This window comes from Aedes albopictus, chromosome 1 (assembly GCF_035046485.1).
Source record: "Aedes albopictus strain Foshan chromosome 1, AalbF5, whole genome shotgun sequence".
NCBI lineage: Eukaryota > Metazoa > Arthropoda > Insecta > Diptera > Culicidae > Aedes > Aedes albopictus.
In genome coordinates this window covers 141,648,015-141,669,458 of record NC_085136.1, presented here as the reverse complement: position 1 = coordinate 141,669,458, position 21,444 = coordinate 141,648,015, and the positions used below count along the sequence as shown (strand labels likewise).

At 42.8% G+C, this 21,444-nt stretch overlaps 1 protein-coding gene across 1 annotated transcript; it reads right to left on the bottom strand.

Annotated features, from left to right (window-relative positions):
* Nucleotides 1-257: 257 nt before the first annotated feature.
* On the bottom strand, nucleotides 258-14,165 carry LOC109400934 (CLIP domain-containing serine protease B4-like). The gene is made up of 3 exons (XM_029861713.2): nucleotides 13,962-14,165; nucleotides 12,858-13,894; nucleotides 258-667 (listed from the first exon to the last, which is right to left on the bottom strand). Exons 1-3 carry the CDS (start codon nucleotides 14,017-14,019, stop codon nucleotides 551-553), a joined length of 1,212 nt encoding a protein of 403 aa, XP_029717573.1. The 5' UTR covers nucleotides 14,020-14,165; the 3' UTR covers nucleotides 258-550.
* Between the last annotated feature and the right edge of the window lie 7,279 nt (nucleotides 14,166-21,444).

Sequence of the window (21,444 nt, the reverse complement as noted above, 5' to 3'; positions counted from 1 at the left end):
GTGACCTCAATTGGGAAAGCTGGGACCGTGATCCGACCGATTTGCGTTCGACTATTGTTTTTATTTTTTCTATGCTTCATATGTAACCGACTTTGATCAACTCTACCTGTTGATTTTACTTGTTAAATGTACATAGACCCTACGCATAGTTTAAACAATGAAATAGGATTTTCATTCATCTATCGGTTAGTCACACTTTCCCGTTCTACCCTGTGGATGATGGTGGTGATATATCATACGGCCAGTTAAATTATCTCTCAGCGTCGCAAGGGAACCGGTTGTACTGTCAAAGTTATTTTCCGTTCTAGAACATGAGGCATTCCACTTATTGTGCACTCAGACTGCCTCCATTCAGAATGCTAATAAAAATAAATACATTCGCGTGCTGTCCGGAGACGGTGCGCACACTTCTCGTCGGTCATGAACTGTGCGCTCTGCTACGCTGCGTGCTATCAAACCTAATCTAACTACACATATGTTATGGAGATACCATACCGCTCCACTAATCCAGTTTTGCTTTTTTCCTTTGCGTGTCTTTTTGTTAATCGGTTCACGCTGGTCCATCAGACAAATCATCGAATTCGGTTTTGAGCACCGCTTGGATCCACTTGAGGAAGGAGCCCACACGCACGTATACTCCGGGCAGTCCTTCGCTGTCGATTTTCGACTAAATTAGGGAAGAATTGTTCATGTTAGGAAATCATGGAATTTACACATTAATGGAATATGATGTCGGTTGATTAGGTGCTTGTTAAACTATCAATCATGGCAGCATGCTTTAGCGTTTAGCATATTTAACCCTAACAGGGATACCTTCATGGCCCCAGTTTCGTGACCTCGCTGAGTGTGTTCCATCAAAGATGAGCTCTGAAATGCGCCTGGGGTCCAATGGACCCCAGGTATCCCTTTTAGGGTTAATTCAACCCTAAACATGAAGAAGAATGTGCTTTCTGGCATAGATATTTGGCTTCATCCGGGACAGTGCCACTATGACAAGAAAGCAGGCATGATCTACGCGACTACCAGAGGTAAGCTTATCGTCAATTATCACCTCAAGTGTTTAACGAAGCGCTTAGAAGAGATCAGCCTTTGCTGGTGGTTACTCTACCTCAGTTTTGTGGTGAGCAAATTCCAATTTCCTGGAGCACATCTTTGACCTCAACACCTCGTCGAACATAGCATTCTATAACACCGGACCCAGAATAGAACCTTGCGCAACTCCTGAGGTTACGCGAAAGCTCTTCCAATCCACCTCTGTATCGTAAAGTAGTACTTCATTCAGAAAGTAGCTTCCGAGAATCTTGAACAAGTAGCCGGATATCCCCAACACGTAGGAATGCATCAGCCATAGCAGCTAAACTGGCATTATCAACGCGATCGTTACATCAGGGTGCACAGTAGCGAATTATTAAGACGATAGCACCTACGGTCGACCTCCCCTTCAAGAAGCCGAACAGCTTACGCGAGAAACCATCAAGGTGTGCCTCAACGGTTTTTTTTTTCTTTTTTCAGCAATAATGGTAGTATGGTCTGCTCATCAGAGACCCAAACGTCCCAGGTCCAGGTAGTGTGAAATTGGGAACCGTCTCCTACAGGCAATGAAGAAGACAGGACTACACCCCCAACCCGCTAAACACATTCCTATTGCCACCAAATCCCACGTCTCTCCGGAACCTCCAAGAAGGCATTGAATCAGTGAGGAGCTTTTACGCATCGCACCCTCAAGGTGGACTGCACAGCCATGGCAGCAACGACCATCGGTGGGTGACTCACTTTGTGGAGTCCACCGAGGTAGCATGCTGGCGGTAAGCCAGTTTTCCGGGTATACCTCACCACTTCCTTTATCCTCGGAAGGCGTTCAGAGTCAACCACCACGCTCGCATCCAACTGTTCTGCAAGTATAAAGAACTGATACTGCACCGTGATTTGACCTCAGTGGCTCAGGCCCTTCCAGCTAGCACCAGGAAGATTTGCTGACAGTGATGCCCCCACCTACTCTGGCCTTTACCGGGGACCCCCCAGACAACCAATTTGCACGTATAATGATGTTTATGTTCATGTTATACGTACTTTTATGCGGTAAAGTTACATCGCATAAGATGCAATAAAAGTGCCTTATGCGTACAAAAGTGGAGGCGCTATACGTGCATTGACGGAAAAATAATGACGCTATATGCCTTGAAGCGAAATTTTATGCGATGCACTATTGCGACGTAATATAGCATCTTATGCAACTTTAAAATATTCGAAATAAAAAAAATCTTGTCACCTAAGTATCGAACTAATAATCTTTGGATTATCGAGCCGCACTTCATACTTAACACCAAAAACTACTTATGAAACACACTGATTAATTGTCATGACAGTATAACTCACCTGAGTGCTTGTTTGAATGCACTTGGTTTCCGTGCGCTGTAGTGTTCGGCAGGCTATCTGGAGATCAAAATGATTCAGCATGATTTCCCGCACAGTTACCACTATTCCTCTCTTGCTAGCACCACCCATTTTAAATTATCAGGTCAACAAAACAAAAAAGATGATTTTGTAACTTGTTTTGTAACCATAATGATAAATTTTCACTCTCTTGCAGCTTTTTGGCACTCCCACAGCACCTTTTTCATTGTTATCACATATCACATCGCAATATGCCAACGTTAACGATTCTAGCTTATGCGAGTTTGTATGTACCTTTCAAGGAGTTTATTTTCACTGTTATGCGATTTTACCAGATACATCGCAGTGAGTTCAAAAAATAACATCATATATGAAAATTGTCCCTCAGCAGTACATATATGCGATAGTGACTTAAAATAGTACCTTATACGATGCACAGCGGGCATCTTTATGCGATTCCTGGTTGTCTGGGCCCTTTCCAAACGTGGGCTCGAATCCAACACACACAGATCGAAAAATAAGTGTAAAATTCTGTGACATATGATGCACATGATTGGAGCGTGGTATATCACAGAAGTTTACATGACATATCATTGTAAAAGTCATGAAATATCATGTAAACTTCCATTAAATGTCATGTAATGCAGCATGACTCTGAGTATTTACATGGCATATAACACAAATTTACATGATATATCATGTAAACCATCATAACAATAAGTTTACATGACTAAAATGAAGTTTACATGACGAGTAAATCTCATTATTTTTATCTGTGCAGTAGATCGACGCCATGACAGTGACGGGTCGATTTCAACCGCAGGGCGCCAGTATGATCTACGTAAGTGGCTCCAAACCCTTAGATCACCTTTTGTATAGCATCTGAACTAGCCAATCTCCAAGTCCTATGTGGGTTATAGCCGATGAAATGGCATTCCACCCAAACTCTTCATTACACATGCTCTGGACAAGATTGTCCGAAGTTGTATCCTCATCGCGTGTGACAAGCATGCGATCACGCATTGTGCGAAAACGCGGGCACACGAGAAAAACGTGTCTTGCTATTTCCTGTAAACCAGCACAAACCCGGCATTCGGGAGAACCCGTATTTTGAAGGTAGAAACTAACCCAGTGGATTGAACTAAGAGGAACTTATACTTAGGTCTTCGCAGGACGGATGTTGAACAAAGAAATGAACAAAAAATTTCACTTGTTGGCTCTCGTCAAAAACCGGGCTATCGTCTTAATCGGGTAACTAGGGTAGCGTACGGGGTACTTGATTACTTCGATCTTCAACACCCCCTCTTAGTCAATCGATCCCTTACGCTTCGTCGGTTTCCGATGCTTTGGCCGGACCAGCTGCCTCAACTGTCGTGATTTGATATCAGGCGAGTGCATTTACAATTTCCAAACGCTGTTCGAATTCGTCATCATCCATGGTGCTTCGTCATTCATTCATTTATCTCGCATTACATAACAACCATAACAAAACTGAATCAACAATTCGTCGCCACAACACTCAGTTCGTGGTTGCAGTCCTCCATCCTTGGCCGCGTCCTATATTTGCCAGATCATTCTGCACCTGGTCCCCCCACCTTGCACGCTGCCCTTCAGGTTTTCTTGTACCTTCCGGATCTCTTGGAACACCAGTTTTGCCAGGATGTTTTCCGGCATTCTCACAACATGCACCGCCCATCGTATCCTTCCACCTTTTGCTACCTTCCGGATGCTAGCTTCACCAAAGAGTGCAGCGAAATCGTGGTTCATTCTTCACCGCCACACACAGTTCTGATGCACACCGCTAAAGATGGTTTTAAGCACCCGCCGCTCGAACAACTTGCATTTCCACCTCGAGCAGAGTCCAGGTCTCGTTCCCGTAGAGAACTATTGGTCTTATCAGCGTTTTGTACATGGTACATTTGATGCGATTTGATTTTCGATCCCAGATTCTTGTGGAACCCGACTTTCACTGATGACGCGCCTTTGTATTTCGCGGTTAACGTTGTTGTCTGCCGTTAATAAGGTCTCGTGATAGACGTAGCCCTCAACCACCTCAAAAGTGTCCCCGTCTATCGTAACACTGCCGCCTAGGCTTGCCCTGTCGTTCGTGGTTCCGCCTGCCAGCATGTACTTCGTCTTCGACGTGTTCACCGTGAGTCCGACCTATGAAGCCTTACGTTTAAGGTGGGTGTGCAGTACTGCCACCGTTCCAAATGTTCTAGCAATAACATCCATGTCATTCGTAAACAGACAAATTGGCCGGATTTCATGAAAATCTTGCCTTGGCTATTGAGCTTGGCTCGTCGCATAACATCTTCCAGGGCGATGTTGAACAGTACCCAGACAACCAATTTGCACGTATAATGCAGTTTATGTTCATGTTATACGTACTTTTATACGGTAAAGTTACATCGCATAAGATGCAGTAAAAGTGTCTTATGCGTACAAAAGTGGAGGCGCTATACGTGCATTGGCGGGAAAATAATGACGCTATATGACTTGAAACGATATCTTCTGCGATGTACGGTATGCACTACTGCGACGTAATATAGCACCTTATGCGACTTAAAATATTTGAAATAAAAAAATCTTGTCACCTAAGTATCGAACTAATAACCTTTGGATTATCGAGCCGCACTTCACACTTAGCACCAAATACTACTTATGAAACACACTGATTAAATGTCATGACATTCTAACTCACCTCAGTGCTTGTTGGAATGCACTTGGTTTCCGTGCCTTGTACGTGTTCGGCAGGCTCTTTGGAAATCAAAATGATGTAGCATGATTTCCCGCACAGTTACCACTACTCCTCTCTTGCTAGCACCATCCATTGTTAATTATAAGGTCAACAAAACAAAAATGATGAGTTTGTAACTTGTTTTGTAACCATAATGATGACTTTTCACTTTCTTTTAACTTTTTGGCACTCCAACAGCACCTCTTTCATTGTTATCACATATCACATCGCAATATGCAAACGTTAACGATTCTAGCTTATGCGAGTTAACGATTCTAGCTTATGCGAGTACATAACATTTGAACGAGTTTATTTTCACTTTTATGCGATTTAGTTTGTACACCAATGCGAGTTAAACCAACATAATTAGAAAAGCACCAAACGAAGTCGTATAATCATCGCAGTACGCAATTATGCGAATTCAATTGACATTTTGCGAGTTCACTCGAACGCTATTGCGAATAAGCAAAGTTCGTCGCAACAAACAAAACAAAACAAATGTCGTCTACTACGATGTAGTGATGCATTATAAAAGTTAATTTGCACTCTTATATGATTTTACCAGATACATCTCAGTAAGTTCAAAAAATAACATCATATGCGATGAAAATTGTCCCTCAGCCGTACATATAAGCGATAGTGACTTAAAATAGTACTTTGTACAGCGTGCATCCTTATAAAAATCCCAAATACAAAAAATGTCGAAAAATTCCACGGGGCACCCTCTAGAATCGTGCCTTTGGATGAGAAGAACAATCTGTGAAAGATTCAGCTCAATCGATTAAAAAAACTGAGCTGGCGCAAATGAGTTGAAGGTTTGTATGGGATTTTCAGTCGGAATATATGGGAAATTGGATGACCTCCAGTCTCTCATTCAGCACGCCAGTTTGGCGAGTTTGACTTGGCTCAGAATTGAAAGAATGGTAGTTGAGACCCTAAGGAACAACTTTGTAGAAGCTGAGAAGCAAGCTTCGTCCCAGTGAGGACGTTACGCCAAGAAGAAGAAGCATCGTATATAGTTCTGCTGAAGAAATAGTTCTTGTCAAAAAATTGATGAACAGGCAATGCAGGATTGAGTGTGTGGCTGCTTTTATCGTACACCAGCTTCTCGAGAGGACCTTCATTGAGCTCGTTCTCGTCCGGCAACACTGCCTCGAGATTCTGCGCGTATGCAGTGGCAACATCTGGATGCTTCAGTTACTCCAGATTATACCGAAGCGGCCGTCGGTACCGTACGTTGTCAATCACGAAGATTTTCTGGCGCATTTTTACCATCACGATAGTTCCTGGCACAGATAAAATCGGAGAAGTGCCGTCCATCAATCAGGGCGTGGTCGATTTGAGATTCCGTCTGTTGTAGTGATCTCCAAGTGTAACGATAAGGGAGGCTGTGTTGGAAAAAGGTGCTACGTATGGCCATGTTTTTGGAGGCGTCGAAATCAATGAGTCGTAGGCCGTTTGCATTCGTCAGCTGGTGGGTGCTGAATTTTCCAATTGTCGGTCTAAATTCCTTCTCCTGGTCTACCTGAGCGTTTAGGTATCCTATCTTGACGTCGTGGCTTGGGCAGCGATCGTACTCGCGTTCGAGCTGTGCGTAAAATGCGTCTTTGTCATCATCAGTGCTTCTGGAATGAGGGCTGTGCACGTTTAATATGCTGAAAATGAAGAATCGGCCCTTGACCCTCAACTTGCACATTCATTCGTTGATCGTCCACCAACCGATCACCCGCCTCTGCATATCACCCATCACGATAAAAGCTGTTCCCAGCTCACGTGTGTTGCCGCAACTCTGGTAGATGGTATGATTACCTCTAAACGTTCGCACCATGGATCCTGTCCAACACACTTCCATCAACGCTACGATGCCGGCAAGTATACTGGTGCTTTTAATGAAGTTGAGAGTCCGGCAGTTCCACGTACCGAGTTTTCAATCGCAAGTCCTTTTTGTTCGATAAGGTCGTTGCCTTGGTCTCTGTTCGTATTATTCTGTTGCTGGTTTTCCCTTACAATGTTTTTTATGGCTGGCTCGTAAGGCCTGACACCATCCCCCTACTTTCCGGGGGACCGTTGTGCACAATTGAGCTAAGAGTCCTTCCCTGGCAATCGGACATTGATCAGCCGCCCCTAACAAGGAGATCAGACGCCAAGGACTCTCCAGCATCTCTGTCCTTTGTTTGTACCTTACGATCCTGTAGGCAACACCCCACGGGTTCATATTGGCACTCCGACAGAGGCCTTTTTGCTTGCCCTTATCTCGGTCTTGAACGCGGCTTTGCCGTGGTGTGACGAAGGTTCACAATAACTTGAGTCCGCCCGCACGCCGGTGGTCTCTCATTCCTGGGGTAGACATGCCTGGGCATTGTATCATCGCATGCACGCGAGAGCACCGCTACTAACTGGTCAACGCTTAGACCGTGTAAGTTTCGCTCAAGGTGGAGCCCCTCCTTAAACACCTCGTCATTGAAGTATGGTGTCTTCCAACTACGATGGCTTGGCCTAGGCCTAATCGTCTCTTCCTTTATCCGCTGTTTTTGCAGACAGTACTGTAGCGAGCTACATACAAGGTGTAGGTATTTCCTATTCCCCAGTTCGAACTACTTGATAGAAATACAAAAAGTGGCATCGATGATCGACTCGGCTCTATTCCGGCTAAAGGATGTTTCAATACCGACAGTCGCTAAATCGCAATCAAGCATGACCAGTGTCTGTAGCATGATCTGATCCCGCTGGTTCGTGAAACCATTTCCCTATTCCGCGGCCTAAGCATTATGGAAGTTACCATCGGCTTTCCCCCTGTCAGCTCAGTCGTCCCAATTACCGTTAACGTTGGGTACTCGGTATGGGTACGCTATGATGGCGATATCTATCCCCACTCAGCGACTACCTGGCGTCATACAGTGGTTCAGGTACAGCTGCGTTACCTGCCCTGCGACTTGTCAGCTGTGGCGCTTCTGAAGGCCGGGCCTCCCGACGAGTGCTTGCTGTTCATGGATTTCCTGGAACGAATCATGCACTACGTAAGGTTTGTGCAGACTCGCGTCTTATGGCCATCACCGCCCCATCGCTTACAACGCATGCTCCTTTAACCTTCATCCAGCCAACGTACATTTTCCAGCTTCGGAAAAGCACAAAAAAGGTCATAACTTTTTTGTTTTTCAATGGATTTTGATGAAATTTTCACAACTTCCCGAAAAACTCTTCTAGTTTTTGATGCCGGGGACATGGGTGCCTGGTCCACATGGTTCCGGAGTTATTCCGGATTGTCTTGGGGTACCAAAATTGGCCACATACTTTGCGCAAAGTATATCTCAAGATCCCGATGAGATAGAAGTATAGTGTCTTCGGCGAATTTGTTCAGCAGGTTAAGAACTAACTGGCAACGGCGACTTTGGTTCGAGAATCGTCCGCTAGGTGGCGCCAGGGTAAAAAATGTTCAAACTTCTATATCTCAGAATCCTGGTAAGATAGAATGATGCCGTCTTCAACAAAGTTCTTCAGCAAGCTAAAAACTGTCTGATAGTTGAGTCTTTGATTCGTGATTTCGTCCCCTTAATGCTAGAACTAGGTAACTGGTTTTGCGAAATCGCGAGAGTTTTGTTTATATCTGAACGTACACCACAAATAACAAAACTTTGTCAATTGAAACTACAAAAACACATTTTAATTTACATTTTAAAACCAACACAAGGTTTGTTTTATAGCAGGATAAGTTTTACCAGCAGTTTTTAACCGCACTTTCCAAAACGAGTTACCTAGTTCTAGCATTAAGGGGGCGATTTATTCGTTAGGTTATTCGCTACACCATCTTTGACCCCCTGAAGACAAATTTTGTCACCCAACAATATTGCTCCGTTTAGTTCCGGAAATGTCTTCGGGAATTTCTACAGGAACTCTTCCGGATTTTTTTCCAACAATTTCTCCGGGAATTTCTTTAGGAATTCCTCTGGAAATTTCTCCGGGAATTCTTCAAGAAAATTTTCCAGGATATCCTCTAGAACCCACTTCAGAAACTCCTTCTGGGAATTTCTCCAGGAGTTTTCCAGGAATGCCTCCGGATTTCCTCCGAGATTTTCCACAGGAATACCTCGATGAGTTCCTCCGGAAATTACACCATGATTTCGGGATTTTCCTCAGAAATTCCTTAAAGAATTTCTCCAGACTGGATTTCTCCGAGAATTTTTCTAGGAGTTCCTCTAGGAATATCTCCGAGAATGTTTCCGGGAATTGCTTCGGAAATTTCTTCAAGAAATTGTGCGGGAAATCCTCCTAAAATTCTTCCAGGAATTCCTTCGGGAATTCCCCCAGAAATTCCTTCGGGAATTTCTTCAGAGCACTTCCGTTTTTTTTTTCAAAAAAAAATCCACTGAAAATTTTCTCCAAGAAGTCTTTCTTCAGTAAGTCTTCCGTGACTTTTTTCAGAAAACGCTCTGAGAACTTCTCCAGGAATTCCTTCTCTGTTTTCTCCAGGAATTCTGCCGGGAATTTCTCTGGAAATTCCTCCGCGGATGTCTCTAGAAATTTTCCCTGGAATTTCTCCAGAAATTCCACTAGGAATTTCTTCAGGAAATCCTTCCAAAATTTTTCCTGGAATTCCCCTAAGAATTTCTTTACGACTCCCTCTTGGAATTTCTCCGGGAATTCTTCAATGACTCTCATCAGCAATTTCTCCGGTGATTCCCAAGGTGATTCTGTCAGTTGTTTCTCCGGGATTATTTCCAGGAATTCTTTTGGATATTTCTCCATGATTTCTCCCGGCAATTTCTCCAGAGATTCGTCCAGGAATTTCCGTCGGGGAATCCACCAGAAAGGAGGATTCCCTGAAGAGTTTTCCAGAAGAATTGCTGAAGAAATTACCGGAGGAATTCCTAGAGAAATTTCCTGAGGAATTCCTGGACGAAATCCTAGAGGCATTCTCTGTGGAATACTTTGAGAAATTCCCAGAGGATTTCCTGCGAAAATCCCGAAGATTTCATTTGAAAATTCCCGGAGGTACTTCAGAAGAGTCCCCGGAGGAGTTCCTGGAGGATTTTCGGGAAGATTTGCAGAAGAAATTCCCAAAAGAATTCCTGGAGGATTTCCTGGAGAAATTGCCGGAGGAATTACAGGATGATTCCCCGGAGGTATTCGTAAAGGAAGTCCTAGAGGAATTCTGGGAGAAATTCTCAGAGGGATTTGTGAGAAAATAAAATCACGGAAGACTTCCGGAAAAGATTCCTGGAGAAATTCCCAGAGAATTTTCTTGAAAAAAAAAACCGAAAGTTTTCCTTAGAAAATTTCCGGATATATTCCTGGAAAAATTCCTAGAGAAATTCTTGGAGAAATTCCTAAATAACATCCTGGAGGAATTCCTGAAAAAAATCCCGGAGGCGTTCGTGGAGGAATTCCCGGAGGCGAATTCTTGGGGAAATTCTCAGTGAAATTTCCGGAGAAATCTTGGAAAAAAAAAATCCGGAGAAAATTCCTGGAAAAATTCTCCGGAGAATTCCTGCAGAAATTGCCGAGTCCTGATGGGAGTCCTAGAGGAAATCCTGGCGAAATCCCCGGAGGATTCCCTAGAGGATTTCCCGGATGAACTTCTGGAGGATGTCCTAGAGGAATTCCCGAAAGATTTCCAGAAGAAATTGCTGGAGGAAGTTCTTGAAGAATTCCCAGTGGAATTCTTGGATAAATTTCTGGAGGAATTTCCGGAGAAATTCCTGGCAAAATTCCCGGATGAGTTCCTGTAGAAATTCCCGGAGACATTCCCGGAAGAAAAAACGGAGCAAAAGAAGCAATATTGTAGGGTGACAAAACCTGTCTGCAAGGGGTCAAAGACGGTGTTAGAGTATTGCCTCTTGTACCACCGTACTCGACCGTCTACTATCCTGCCAAATGGTTCTTAGCTTGCTGAGCAACTATGATGGAAATGGAATATTTCTTGTTCATTAGGGTGTTCATACAAGTATTTTCTTAATATTAGACGGAACCTATCGAATAATATCAGAACCAAGGACGCCAGATACCTCTTACTTCCTCTTAACTTTCGGAACAATTTGTTGGACGTTTTCCGATTTTTGAGATAAAATTGTTCGAATGTTTTGATTGCTAGTGTCCCCTAGCTTCACCATTCTCGGATAGTTCTCAACCTGCCGAACAATTTTACAGAATACACCATGTTTTTAGCATATAACAGTAAGGAGACACACGTGTTTAAATATTATACACACGGTGCCACCTAACGAATAAATCACAAATCAAAGACTCAACTATCAGACAGTTTTTAGCTGGCTGAAGAACTTTGTTGAAGACGGCTTCATTCTATCTTATCAGGATTCTGAGATATAGAAGTTTGAACATTTTTTACCCTGGCGCCACCTAGCGGACGATTCTCGAACCAAAGACGCCATTGCCAGATAGTGCTTAGTCTGCTGATCAACTTTGCTGAAAACGGCATGCTTGTACCTCATTAGGGTATCGCGATATACGTGTTTGAATTTTTCAGAGACAAGGCGCCACCTAGCGGATAAATCCCAAACCAAAGACTTTACTATCAGATAGTTCCGAGCTTGCTGAAGAATTTTGCCAAAGACATCATCATTCTATCTTATCAGGTTTCAGAGATATGAGGGTTTGAACATTTTTGACACTGGCGCCGCCTAGCGACCGAATCACGAACCAAAGTTGCCGTTGCCAGTTAGTTCTTAACCTGCTGAACAAATTCGCCGAAGACACTATACTTCTATCTCATCGGGATCTTGAGATATACTTTGCGCAAAGTATGTGGCCAATTTTGGTACCCCAAGACAATCCGGAATAACTCCGGAACCAGGTGGACCAGGCACCCATGTCCCCGGCATCAAAAACTAGAAGAGTTTTTCGGGAAGTTGTGAAAATTTCATCAAAATCCATCGAAAAACAAAAAAGTTATGACCGTTTTTGTGCTTTTCCGAAGGTGGAAAATGTACTTTGGCTGGATGAAGGTTAAGAGCCTTTGCAGTATCACGACTTGTATCCCGGTTCGAGAACTTAAAGCAAACCTACACGGTGGTGGCTTGTGTACGCCGTACAGAAATTCCAACCAGCCTAACTTGGCTTCTTTGTTTAACGGACTTGTTAACGCTCGCCACAGGTTACTGAATCAATCCCACATGTGCTCTTGCCGGGCCTTACCGTAGCCTGCACCTCGTACTGTGCACGCAGTCAGTGCCATGACGAACTCTTCCGCATCCGTAATCTCGTCAAGGTTTTCAACTTTCAGAATCGCTTCAGCTGTCAGAGCCCTCTCATCGACACCCTCACCAAGGACCTCATCTTCTGCTAAAAATTCGTAGGCAGCGCCTTGTGGATTTTATCACACATGAGCTCGAGGAATACTGCGTACGTTGGCATCAGGATCGACGAGCATGGCATCGCTCCTCATCGCATTGAAGGCTTCCGAGTACTTAGACTCGTCCGTCTTTATGAAGAGCGCGCTTGAGAGTGCGTCAAATAGGAAAACGACCTATTTATTACTGATTCTTGTGATGACTTTGAGTATAAAATTATACATGAGTTGTAAGAGTAAAGAAGAAAGAGGAAGTGGATAGAAATATATGATCCAAGGCTTGATCCCAGGACCTTCTCCATACGAGGTGATGGTAGTTAGACCACCAAACATGTAACTTTAACGATCATTGAAATCAAATCACCGAACACGTGCGCAGTCGCAAACCATACAAGAATTCTAAATGAACGTAATACAAACCTTTGCCAGAGCATACGAATTAAGGCCCACTACATGGTATCGTCCATTCAGCTTAGCCATCAACGGTCCTCCCAGATCACCCGTGCAGTTGTCTCCGGTTTCGTCCCAAACACAAAATTCCTTCAAACCAAGCTCGGCTTGATGCCTACGGAACAAAATCTGACAATCCTTCTGACTAAGATAGTTGACGGCAACCAGTTTACTAGCGGTACTCGGTCGTCCGAAGTCCGATTTGTCCTTTTTGCAGATGTGAAAGTACATGTCGGTGAAGTTGAAACGGTCGCTCGTTGGCAGGCACACCGGTCGAATCTTATCCGTAACATTTACTCGTTCGGCCAATCTTATCACTGCAATGTCTTTCTTCTCGTGTAGGAACACATTTTTCACTGCCACCGACACTACATCTTGCTTCCTGGTGTTGATTTCCTTAGATCCCTTGGAAGCAGCCCACGTTGGAGTGTCGCCCAAGCGAACCCCTGTCACCACCCAAAACGGATACGAATTGTGGATGCTGGAAATAGTAGTCAGCACATGACGATCATCAATCAGCACCCCTTTGCTCAGTGTCTTCTTACGGGCACCTCCTTTGGGATTGGTGTGTTCCAAGATGGCTATCCACGGTACATCGTCGCCATTCAATTCTCCACATTCAGGAGAGGAAAGCTTGTTCAGCTTCGTTTTGGGGGTTGTTGGTTCCTCAACTTCTACCTTGGCTGTAGTTGTGGACAATTGATTGGGAGTAGTTGCTTCCTCCGTAATGTTCATTTCTTTCTTCATCTCAACCGTAGTTGTTTCGACGTTCCTGAATCGGTTAGTCTTGGTTTTTATCTTCATCGATGTTGATGGCATTTCCGACGTAGAACTTGTTTCCAGTGCCAATCTGCCATTTTCTGTAGTACTAGCTGCTTCCGTTGTAGACCAAATTCGTAAATTGAACCTACTGCGAACGAAAGCCGGTGCACTCGATGTCTCCACCAGCTCCTTGGAAACCTCATCTCCATCCTCCGCTATCACATTTTCTCCCTGCACATAGGTCTCTGAAATCGAGTATCACCCATCTTAAAATTCGTTTAATTCGTGAAAAAACTTGAACACGCCACTTACGATGATGGATCAAGTAGATGACTAATCCAGCTATCAAATAAAACACCCTCGAACTCATTGTGAATCAATACTGCACGTCTTCTTAACGAGCTAACCAACGAGAGACTGATCTTCCCCAGCTCACGCATAAATGGAGCTGATTAGGAAATAGGAAGATTAAAACAAAAAGAGTTACATGTACAAAATGTATTGGTAGAACGATTCCCGCTCGAAATTAAATTCATTCATAATTTCCCCGTCTTGATAGAGGCAGGGTTGAAGTTGAAAGTCGTTGTGAGACGCGGTAAAAATGTTATTTTTAAAAGCAAGCCTAACTTTACCAATCACAGTATGTCACAAAATTAACCATAAAAGGGATACCTGGGGTCCATTGGACCCCAGGCGCTTTTCAGAGCTCGTCTTTGATGGAACACACTCAGCGAGGTGACGAAGCTGAGGCCATGAAGGTATCCCTTTTAGGGTTTAAAAAAAAATAGGGGAATCAGAGTATGCGTTTCACGCCAGGCCCCAGACTATGGAATGCGTAGTTGTGTAGTTCAACCCGTTAACACTTGTTGAAATTTTAAAATTCAAAAAATGACAATTGCCCTTTCATCGAAAGAATATAACAAAATTTTAGCTTAGTATTTGCTTTGCTTTGCTTTGCTTTGCTTTGCTTTGCTTTGCTTTGCTTTGCTTTGCTTTGCTTTGCTTTGCTTTGCTTTGCTTTGCTTTGCTTTGCTTTGCTTTGCTTTGCTTTGCTTTGCTTTGCTTTGCTTTGCTTTGCTTTGCTTTGCTTTGCTTTGCTTTGCTTTGCTTTGCTTTGCTTTGCTTTGCTTTGCTTTGCTTTGCTTTGCTTTGCTTTGCTTTGCTTTGCTTTGCTTTGCTTTGCTTTGCTTTGCTTTGCTTTGCTTTGCTTTGCTTTGCTTTGCTTTGCTTTGCTTTGCTTTGCTTTGCTTTGCTTTGCTTTGCTTTGCTTTGCTTTGCTTTGCTTTGCTTTGCTTTGCTTTGCTTTGCTTTGCTTTGCTTTGCTTTGCTTTGCTACTAGAGACTGAGGGCACTCTGCATCCCCACAATCAGCACGAGGAGGATCGTGTTGCCTGCCTGGCGGAGATTATCAATTACATGTTTTGTTCAATGCCTTTGGCCTCCTACTATTCTACTCTCATCGGTGCGAGCTCTTTGTATGCTTCTCCAAGCTTTAGTTGGTCTAAGGTTCGTTGAAATCAAGGCATGACTTCGCTTAGGTCATCAAATTGTTCAAGAAATAGTTGTGAGAGATTTTCTCACTTGATGAAATATGAGTTTATGAAGTCCACAGAGGTACCACGCAGGTACAACATGTGATTACAGTTCATCAAAAGCTCATTGAACTAATGGCCTACATGGGCTGCAAAATAGTGAGACGACAAGAAGCTCTGATCAACATAGCTATGGTCCTCACAAGTTCCTACCTCATGCTTCCACTGGTCAAGCGATGACAAAGATCACCAGCTAAGAGTTGTGTGATTAGCTGATAGTGCAGGCTGGGCACTCTTGTCCTTCTGACTTCAGCTAAATTGAGGAGATACGACCCGAGCGTCTGTTCACCAAGGAGGTGCGGCTCGAACAGCGTCTGTTCTGGCATTCAGCGGCTGAGTATGAAATGCTCCTCCACCGGAAGAAGGTAGCAGCCCCACCACGGGGATCTGGCACAACTAGCCAATGAGACATGCCGTATGAAACTTGAGATCCTAGAACAGAACGAAGTCTGTTGGCCGAACTTTGGAGAACACAGAATGACGTCGGGTCAAATTCTACTCAGACCTACGAGGTAAACACGCTCCTTGCCATCGTTGAGTTGGTTTACGGTTTAGCGCTCACGCTCACGCTGCGCTCATGAAGTGGGAACTTATCAATGAGAGGATAATTGTAGCCAGATTCAGAACACGGGTTCGAAACCTTACCATGATCCAATGTTACGTGCCAACCGATGCTGCCGAATTGCAAGACGAAGAGAACTTTTACAATCAACTGAATGCTGTCGTGGATAAGATTCTAAAAGGTGATATCAAGATCCTCATGGGCGACTTCAACGTTAAGCTTAGTTCCGACAACTCAGACTATCAGCACGTCATTCGACGCCATAGTCTCGGAGAATGAGCGAGAACGGTGAGCTGTTTGCAGAGTTTTGTAGCAACAATGACATGGTGTTTGAGGAACGCTCTTTCCTCATCGACCGTGATAGCATCACGGAAAATCAAATCGACCACATTTGCATCAGCCGGAAATGGAGACAGATCGGCGAGATCCGGCAGCACATTGCTAGGATTCATCGACCGGAGGAAAAATTCGGACGCCGGTTCAACACACCCCGTCTGAACGACACTGCGGTCAAAAAATCCTTCGCCGAGAAGCTACATAACCGTGTTGCGGATATTCCAGAAGGTGGAAGCGTAGAAGATCAATGGAGCGCCTTCATCGCCACCGGCGAAAATAATTTGGGAGAGATACGCACCCGAAGAAAGCAGTAGATCACAGATGATACCTGTATGAATATAGATGAGCGAAGGAACGCCAAAGCCGCGGTAGAGCGAGCGAAAACAAGAGGAGCCCAAGTCGTATCCCGTCAAAGTCCTCTGCAAAGTGATCCTTTACCGGATACAGGAGAAGATTGACGCAACTCTCCGACGACAGCAAGCAGGATTCCGTTACGAAAAAGCTTTCGTCCGTCTCAAACACGAAAACATGTGGGAAGCCCTTGGGCGCAAGTGTATCCCTGGAGAAAATCATCGGCCTAATTGAAGCACAGTACAAGGCATTTTCGTGGGAAAGGATGTATACTATCATCGCTACTGTTCCTCATCGTAATCGACGAGATCCTGGTAGAAGCAATTGATCGTGAACCCAATCGTGAGTTGCTGTGGCAGCCCATTACCATGGAGCACATAAATGGCTTCGAGCTGGCTGATGACGTTGCTCTCTTAGCTTAACGGCGCTCTGATATGCAGAGCAAGCTCGATGATCTTGTGGATTGCTCCTCGGTGGCAGGTCTTTCCATCAACGTCAATAACCTTCAATAATAGCTGGACAATCAGTGGATAATGATGAAAGCTTCCAATATCTTGGTAGCCAAATGGTGGCCGATGGCGGCACCAAGATCGACATAGGTACACGGGTCAAGAAGGCTAGGGCTGCCTTTGCGAGTGTAGGAAATGTATGGAAACACAACCTACAACCAGATTAGTCGGAGCACCAAAATCCGAATTTTCAACTCGAACGTGAAATCTGTGCTGCTGTACGCCAGTGAAACTTGGTGTGTATCACACTAAAAATAAATTTTGTTTCATTGTACGAAATCGGTCGTCATGTTTACAAATGCCATTCGTTGTTTTCTGCAACGAAAAGCTTCGTAATATGCATGAGTTCGTTTCGTATAAAATCGCTCCGATAAGTTTTTCTGTCTCTTTTTTGTCGGAATAACATAAAACATGCTTTAAAAAATACCACACGTTCATCCACTTAGATATCACAGGCTTCGAATCACGTATATCTTCTGATTTATACCTACCAGTGCTAGCCACCCATCTGTGGACGCTTGTTGAAGCCGTCCGAAAACAACCAGAACGCTTTCCACTTTGCTGCCCATATTCGCATAGGTGACGTAAACGCCACATAGGTCAAAATCCACTTTTTTAGCTTAACATATCCTACACCATGTATAGCATATGCTCCAATTGTTAAAAAAATGTGTTTGTTTTAAAACATGTGAGTATATTGAAAAGAACGTTTTGACGTAACCACCATGTGGTCGCAATACTGACGTCTGTGTACAAGAAAACTAAAATCTCCCCATAAAACGTGATTGAACATAATTTATTGAGATAATGTATTGACATAAACATAATTTATATTTGAGATATCTAATTGTTTGATTTCAGATGCATGAAAATCACCCAAGTAACCACGACGCTGGATATAAAGCATTAATTTCGCTTCATAGTGCATTATATGACATGCGATATAAAGTTGTTTTGTCATTTAGGTACCATTAAAGTAGGTTTAAAGTCGAAAGTGGCGCTACTATTGTTGATTTAAAGCAAGCTTTACTGTGGTGATTGCTAAAGCATATAAAATGCTTGTGTCATATAGCTAATGCAATGAAATCGTATGGAATGTATACCTAAAGCATCATGTCAACAAAAGGAAAAAAAGTATTTTTGTCATTTTTCAATCTGTTTCTATCTACCCATACCTGTTCCGATACTCTCACTCTGATTTTTTTTATTCTATTTCGGGAGTTGAACCAAGACTGCTGAAACTGGACCACGATGGAAGTCGGACGCGCTGACGCTGTGTACTACGATGACAATGTATTTTGCACCTGGAAAAATGTGCAACATAAGATAACGTTTACTCAGCTCGTGCCTTATTGAGTTGTGTTTTCAGCAGCTCTAAAAGTTGTGCTGGGGTCGGCATGCTATCAGTTATCTTACTTTCCCAAACTCATCCTAGTCGAAAACAAGCGATTACAGAACCGATTGATTCCACAAACAAAAATTCTGTTTTTTTTTTTGTTTTCATATGTGCTCAAAAAGCACAATAAATTATGAACAATACATACAGCGCTTTATTTCTTTCTTTTAAGAAATCGGAGCACTATGTTAAATAAGGGAACCTATACCCCACATAAGTTTTGTTCCCTCAGCATCTGATTGTCTTCATGTTCCAACCAGAAAATTTTCAAACAGCAACATCTGAGCATGATAATCTAAGTGCTACGCAGCAATCCATGAAAATTTGGGTTTGTTTTCCTTTCTTTTCAATGGTTCTGTTTCTAAAAATGTTTTACAGTTTTTTTCTTCGAACTGAGTGTTTTTTTCTGTTTACAGTGATGGAAACCTTAGTAAAGGCATATATAAAGTAATAAATGCTTGCATTATTGCTTGCCATAAAGCTTTTAACATGACAATGCAATGAAGCATTAAACAACGGCCCTATAGAACTATACCGAACTGTCAAAATCCCATAATGCTTCAATGCTTTCATAATGTAGATGTAACGCTTCATTACTTGACAGATGTAGAATAAAAGTTATCTTGCATTAGCTAAACTATAATACGATTGAATTAATGTTATGATATAATGCTTGTGGTTACTTGGGCATTTTCAATATCAGCAACTTTCATAGTGAATATTATCAATTATGTTTAATACTTATTGCATCCATAAATGTAGATACTGAAACATTTATGATGCTTTGACAACAACATGCGAATAATTTAACAAATTGATACTTGATAGCCTACAACTCGTAATGGTGAGTCTACGCCGATTGAAGTAATCGTTTCCACTGGTCTTAGTCCTGGATCAATCGCTTCCAGTCGCCCTGAGATTTTGGAGCCCCTTAGGGCCGCAAAATGCAGTTGAGTAAGACCTAAAAGGCCAACGTGCGCGCCCTACCACGAAGCCAACGGCTCCTTCCTGGTTCTCTGCTAATATGGTATAAGTTTGTCATTTCTCTGGCATACGAGCTACGTACCCAGCCCACCGCCGTGTTTTATCCGCTTCATTATACATCAGTTAACCGATTTTGTCAGCCTGTTTCGGGGACACATTTTTTGTTCTCCTTAACACTTATGTGGCCGGCAGGGTACCCGGGTACCTTTTTCAATTTCAAATCTCGATATTTTAATGGTTGTTGAGACTAGGATGTTGGAACTCTATTAGATCTTAGGACTCGTGAATATACATCTATTAATGGGGTTGACCGAATTTTAAAGTGAGGAGGGGCAGGGGGAGGGGCTCCTCCATTTTTTTATTACGTGGAAGGCCGGCAGGGTACCCGGGTACCCACGAAATTGAAATGATCATATCTCCGTCAATTTTTCATAGATTTTGGAAATTTTTAGCTCATTCAACTCAGAAACTCATCATCTATCGGGGAAATATTTGGTTAGACCGATCTAATCACCGTGGTTTTCGGAAAATCCATATTTTTGGGAGCATGTCCCTCTACCATATTGAAACCCACATTGTTAAGGCTAGGATATCTTAAAGTGTTTATGGTCAACCATGGCCCCACGAGAAGCGTGTTCCGAAATCACAGTTTCAAAGTCAACACGTTTTATGATTCCAGGCCAGTCAGATACAATATGCCAAAGCAATTTTACGATGCTTGGTACCGAAATTGCTACTAACCTACCGAAAATCCCGTATATTGTATTGCATAAAAACATGGATCCGTAAATCCGGATTTTCCGGTACCCATGGTGATCGGACCGGTCCAACCAAATACGATCTCGATAGATAAGGAGTTTCTGAGTTGAATGAGGCAAAAACTTTTAAAATCGGTGGAAAATTCGCTGAGATATGATCATTTCCATTTCGTGGGTACCCGGGTACCCTGCCGGCCTTCTACGGGTGTTTTTTTTGCTGGCCACACTACGGTTAAATATCTAAAAACATTTTCAAGTAGTAGTTTAGTGATGAACATGATTGAATTAGTTAAAGTTTGACCGTAAGTTAATGAGAGCAAACAGTTTGTGGGGCTGACAAAATTGGGTTCATACTGTATCGATTTATTTACATCCCAAGTAACAATGGCAGCTGAATGACAGCTTATTCAGCCAAAATTTTCAAAATCATATATCATATTTGTATGGATGGTTATGGTAGATCTCTATCGCTTCCCCTGAATTACGACGTAAACTCCTCAAACCCCATTTCAGCTACTTACTAAGTGCTTGAAGCAAACTCATTGAAACCCGAAACGTGAGTTTTTGTGGCACCTCATTGATTAATGAAATAGTAAACTCATGGTTAGCCACGAGTAAAATCATTCCACAGCAAAAGTATTATAAGTTTTACGTTTTGTTTCAAAACCATCATTGAAACAATACTATTGAACTGTTGTGGCTTTTCAGTCTAACAAAAGTGAAACGGTCAGGAGTTTGGCATAGCCGTTTTAATCCTGTTAGATTGAGAAAGCCACAACAGTTCAACATTTCTTCCCAGTCGTAAATATCCTCCAAAACTTAGATAAATTCAGTCCGTATCTATCTGATTAGGCGTTGGGTGTATGAGCTTTTGATGTTACTAATTTAATTGTAAAAACTTAGTGTAGAGGAATAGTACAAGGTTATTAACATGAAATTAGTAATTTGTGGAATATGAGAACATTTTGTAATTTGTGGAATATGAGAAAAAATAAATGGGGCCCGTGGGTGACACTTAATGTTTCAGTTTATCAAGTAAATCTCAAAAAAATTGTAAATATTACTAAGGTATTTCTTAATAAATAGCTACGTACAACACCATAATTGGATAAGGCATAAATAACCTTTTAAACATAGACTGCCTTAATTGCAAGGTGCATTGGAAAAAGCTGTTAGGATCCATCGCAGAGCCTGGGGATTGATGATAACTCCGGTATTTTGCACACATTAAACGAAATAAGAAAACTGGTCGGCGTAAAGTCAAATTGGACTAGGCGATTTTTTGGACAAGTAAAGATAAGCCAAGG